The sequence below is a fragment of the Lampris incognitus genome, chromosome 7 (genome assembly GCF_029633865.1).
Source record: "Lampris incognitus isolate fLamInc1 chromosome 7, fLamInc1.hap2, whole genome shotgun sequence".
In the NCBI taxonomy this organism is placed as follows: Eukaryota; Metazoa; Chordata; class Actinopteri; order Lampriformes; family Lampridae; genus Lampris; species Lampris incognitus.
The window spans coordinates 19,348,801-19,354,455 of NC_079217.1; the positions used below are offsets into that span (position 1 = coordinate 19,348,801).

The 5,655-nt window shown below is 40.8% G+C and overlaps 1 protein-coding gene across 1 annotated transcript; it reads right to left on the bottom strand.

Moving 5' to 3' along the window:
- Positions 1 to 380: 380 nt before the first annotated feature.
- Positions 381 to 5,438, bottom strand: atf5b (activating transcription factor 5b). The gene is made up of 4 exons (XM_056283580.1): positions 5,046 to 5,438; positions 4,167 to 4,403; positions 2,605 to 3,793; positions 381 to 1,567 (listed from the first exon to the last, which is right to left on the bottom strand). Exons 2-4 carry the CDS (start codon positions 4,303 to 4,305, stop codon positions 1,381 to 1,383), a joined length of 1,515 nt encoding a protein of 504 aa, XP_056139555.1. The 5' UTR covers positions 4,306 to 4,403; positions 5,046 to 5,438; the 3' UTR covers positions 381 to 1,380.
- Positions 5,439 to 5,655: the final 217 nt, after the last annotated feature.

Below are 5,655 nucleotides of genomic sequence, written 5' to 3' on the forward strand. Positions count from 1 at the left end.
CAATACAGATGCAGGAAAACAAGTTTTAATACATTGCAGTACATTAGCAGCTGATGAGTGCACGACACATGAAACAGGCCCGTACTGCTATGTATTAAAACTCGTTTTCCTGCATCTGTATTGATATTACACTCCTCATTAGTTGAGCACTTATAACAACACCATTGACGGTTTCGGGGGAAAAAAAACTATATATATATATATATATATATGCTCATGTATATGTACGTTGACATGATTTTCTTTCTGCTGCTTACTCCCACACTTTTCACTGTGCTTTTTCTTTTCACACAGTCCACACTCTGGACAAGTTTGTGACAAAACTCCATATCAACAATATCAGCGATAACATGCATTGAAAAACAGTCCAAAGACAGAAATTAATGACACTACATGACAGGTTTATTTGGCTGCAATTTACCTGATGTATAATTTCCTGAAATCCATATCAATGAGTAGAAGAGCCTAAATTTCAAGCACATTGTTCAATTCAAAGTAAAATTCCCAACAACTATTTATTGTTGCGTCAACAGGCGATTGTTCGTTCGCAAATACAGCCAAAGGAAATGAAAATAAAAAGGCCAGTGAATGACGGTGTTCTTCGGAGCAGAAACTAAAACCAAACCAGAGAAGGACTCGTGTTGGTAGTTAAAACAAAAAATAAAGTCAACTCAGTAAATTGCGGTGGTGGAGATCTCAAAGCCATGCAGTTAACAGAATATTGCCTTTATCAGATAACAATCACACATGCTTTCCCCAAAATCAAACATGCATTGGGTATTCAGGTGGGTTAAAAAAGTGTAAATAGTCAACATTTGAGCGCTACAAATTTCTAATGTTTTGATAATGTTTCAAGAGCATCGTAAATACTTTTCCAGCAACCCTTTTTATTATTATGATTGTTCAAAGCAAACGATACATTAACAAATAGAATAGAAACAAAATAAAATATCATTTATCGTAAGGATCTGCCTTGATGCTGCCAATGTGTGTCACAACAACCACAAGCAAATCCAATCACTACTACTAATTCAGCATTTTGTAAACGGTCGATCATTGCAAGCAAAAACTCAGTCATCACAAGGCTGCAAGTGCAATTCGGATCACAGTGGTCACGGACAAGTTCAGCATCTCATCTCCTCTACAAGTCACCTCACTAAGGCCTGTTTCATATGGATTAGCCACCCATTTGGAAAGGTACATTTTTTGTTGACTACTCTTTTGGAACAATTATAAAGCAATTCTCTCGTGTTCAGTTTTAGAAAAGAACTTCCAAAATCATGCAACGACCTTTTTTTTCTTTTTCTTTAAAAAAAAAAACCAATGGTGCTCTTGATTGTATCAGTGCTGGTTGGTATGTAGTGAGGTCAGCTGGGGCATTTAGGCACTGCCATCCTGTTTCAGGCGCTGACTGCGAGCCTTGTAGACCTCGATTAACAAATCTTTGACATATTGGATCTCTCGCTCCACCGACTCCGCCTTGTCACGCAGCTCCCGGTTCTGACCCTCCAGTCCATGAAGCTCCTCCTCCAGAGAGTCAAGCTCCGCCCTCTTACGCAGTCTGTACCTGCAATAGGAAAGAATGTGGGTGGTTGGATTACAGTTTGCTGCCTTGCATTTTTCAGCTTACTGTGGCAGGCGAACATGACACTGTGTTATTCCAACCGGACCACATAGAATACAACCCTGGACAGACACCACTTGCCCTCCCGCTGATAGTGCAATGTGAAAGAGGCACAAGCAGACGATTACACTGGCTGTTTCAGTTTTTGTGGGATACTGATTGATTTTTTTTTTTTAATGGAACCTTTTTTTTCTGTCTATTGATTTCAACATTAAAGCATTTAAGGAAGTGTTTTGAATGACAAAGTTCAAATCAATGGACAAAACACACGCTTAGTGGGGAGATTGTAGAGGGAGACAAAGCAAGAGGGAATAGCAGTGGGAGGGGAAGAGACAGCGAAAGAAAGAGAAAAACAACAGACAAACTTACAGAAATGGCTTAGGTGGGGCTTGATTTGGCAAGCAGTATGGGACTTTCAATAGCTCCCTACTGTCTGTAGGACATTTCACTGGAAGCTCTAGGCTGGCTTTTAAGTAATTACACTGACTTCAACTGTAGAAATATTTCTATAGTTCACATAAAACAAAACAAAAAAACGTGTCATGTAGAAGTTAGGTTCTCAAAAGTTTTCCAAACAAGTAACATTCACAGTCTCTTTGTTCATTGCTGAACCAATGACAAGCTGCTTGGTTATCACCAGTCAGTGGATGGGATGAATGAAGCATTAAAATTCGTTTGAATTATTCAATGTATTTTTTTGTTGCAAATAATTCAAAATAATTTAAAGGGATAGCAGATGGATTAAGAAATTAATTGCATCTGGTGTATTGATAAACATTTTGCAGTGCTTATTGTTATGATATTGCTGAACTTATAAACCAGCCAGGACTGTTATCATATGAAAATATGTGTGAAAAGAATGAACTTGTAACATCAGCCTGAAGATGCTTACTTAGAATGAAGGAGGAGGGGAAAAGGAAGGGAGCAAGGGAATGTGAGAAATAAAAGAAAGGGAAAAAGCAGGAAGTAGCAATCAGTACCTGTGAGCAGCTGTCTTGTTCTGGTCTCTTTTCTTCTGCTTCCTCTCGCCACTGTTAACCTCTATAGATGCAGCCCCCATCACCAGAGCTGGTTTGAGGGAGCAGGGTTCATGCTTTAGCCTCTGGGTAGGGCGGTGGATGGAAGTGCCCATCAGTGGTCCTTCACTTTCCCCCCTTGACAGACATTCATAGCTTTGGTCTGGAAGGCATTCTGAATAGAGGTAGTGGGCATGTTGGGGCTCTACAGCTTGTGCTTGTGAGGGCTGATCTAGGTCACCAATAAAGCTATGATAGGGCTCTGTGCTGGCCATGGACTGGTGGAAGTAACTGTCACCAGCTACCATTGTCTCTTGGGGAACAGTTCCAGACAGTCCTCCGTCTTTGCTGCAGTGCAGGACTTCTAGCCCCGTACCATCATAACTTCCATTAACCTTCACGTTGTGCATCAACTGTCCTTCTCGCTTGTGATGGCTGTCGTACGAACTGCTGAGGCAAAAGCCTCGAGCAATCTCTTCGCTGCAAAACATTCCTTCTGAAAAACAATAGCTCTCCTCTTCCTTCAATGATAAAGCACATTCTCTTACCTTCTTTACACTACCTAGACTATTCTTGCCAACTGTCTTCAGTGTAGAATAGTGGTTCACAGACAACTCTGTGCTTCCTGAGTAACTTCCCCTGGAGCCCCAAGTATCAAGTCCAACTTCCTCTCCTACTTTCACAACATCACTAATTATTCTTCGCCCATTGTTGTGGTGGTAACGATGATGATAGTTGTATGGGGCAGGTCGTGCTATTTTGGTTCGGCCGATGGGACCACCACAGAAGCTTGCCAGGTCCAGTTCCCCTGTTGCCAAGGTAACAACCACAGGGCTGGTTTCTGATTGGCTGGTCCCATATGAAGCATAGGGCAACTGGTAATAAGACTGGGTACCCATGGCTTGGGCACCCTTATCACATTTCGAGGATTTCTCCAATTTGGTTGTTGTCGATGTTGACTCGGAGCGGAAGTAGTCCTCTAGCTGAGCCAGCTCCTCCTGCAGTAGAGAGGTCATGACCTCAAGATCTGAGGGCACCTTGACATCCTGTTCTAGCGGTGAGGGCGGAAGGGATGAGCTCGGAGAGGACTCAGTCGTTAAAACAAATGAAGACAAATCAACTTTTTCCGTCATCCAATCCGTATGACCATCACCTAAAAAAAAAGACCCAAAATAAATAAATCAATAAACAAAAGTTCAATTTGTTTTGTTGGTTTTTTTTTTTTTTGCATTCAGATGTGTATATCTATAGCATGCTCGATATATGACCTACTAATTTAGGGGAAAAAAATTCCTAAGCATTAGCTGATAACTGCAAAACGAAAAAAAAAACCTAACTCGCTATCGATAAACAAGCCAAAACATCCAAATACAACTAACCGATCATCTGAAAATGATTGAACAGCATCGTCTGCATTCGATAAATATCCACTTAGCTGTACTCACTGTACGACATTAGCCCCGTGCTGCACTGCGGCTCCAACCTTGGAATGTGGAAAAATAAAAAAGCTTCTAGCCGTAACTCACCAATTAAGTGTTGCCCCTCCGATAACTCCGCCCCCTTCCCGGGCCGTGATTGGCTGCAGCTAGCCTGTTGGAGAGGGGGAATGTTGAGGTTGCCCGTGGAAATAGGAGGAATTTTCCTGCGAAGGATCGATGCCGCCATCGTGTCCTCTACTTCGATCAAAATGTTGAAAAGCACAAACTGTGCGATAGTTGGAGCAAAGCGTCACAATGGACAAAGTTGTTGAAAGACCTGAAGACCTGTCAAGAAATTTCAAAGACAATTAAATGTAACAATTTTTGAAATGCCCTTTAAATCTCAGAGGAACTTATATATAAAAAAATAAATAAAATAATCAAATAAATAAATAAATCCCTTAGAAAATTAAGGCATATTGGTACTGAAAATAACAATCAATAATAAATCAATAATCAATAATTCATAATGCAGTTGCAACTGTAAACTTTAGCATCAGACTTTATGGAGTTATAGTGAAATAAAATAATAATGCAATTGTGATCCAACTTCCAGTTATCTTCAGACACCTTCAGATATGCTTGTGCATAGGAAAATTAGTAAACATTATTCCACAGTATAACTGTAAATGAAAGCAAAATTAAATGGACATTTTGTTTAATAGAACCATAAACCACACCTTTTCAGGACAACTCAATTAAAAACTGCAATGCTACACATGTGAATATAATGTCTTTCCACGTGGAAAAACTTTGACACTGCTACTTTAAAATATCCCCCCTTTAAAGTAAACAGTGAGCGCAATAACCTTTCATTAAAAAGGTTATCAAGGTGTAAACTGGTTTAATCAACCTATTATTACAGGCGAAGACATTAAAATTATAACAATTTTCGGTTGTTCCCAAAGGTAAAGCAATTTCACTTACCCCATAATTTCTGTATAGCCTTGTTGCTTCAAAGTGCGTTGCAAGTGCAAGGCACACAAACTCTTGTGACGAGGGAAAGAAATCACAATTTAAAAAGCCATGTTTTCCCTTGAAAACTCCAAGGGCTCTATAAAATAGAGTGCAATTACAGCGAATTCACTTGCAGACAGAAAGTTTTTAAATCCGCTACTTCTTGTGGAACTCCTAATGCTGAGCCGCGTCACAGCAGACAAATCAATCCGCCGTTTACAGCTTCACCCCGTCTAGTTACGTCATCAGCTGGGGGACTTTCCGATTATCCAGACTCGAAGGGAGTGCTCCTCCAAGTTCAGAAAGGAACTACGACGCAAACTAGATTTAACCTTGCCCGCACGCCTATTTTAAATTACTTTCTGTGCTTCGCCACTCAAAATAAGCTATAAAGGAGCGTCTTTGGTTTGGGCTTGTCACTTATCGAGTTAAACCACGGGCACACCTGCGTGTGTACCTGCAACAGGCATGTCAAGGCGGTGGGAATACCCTGTTTCCGTTTGACGACGTCACACAGCACATCTGGATTGGCGGATAACGACAGCGGACGCGTACGCCGCACTACTTTCTCGTGCGCCGT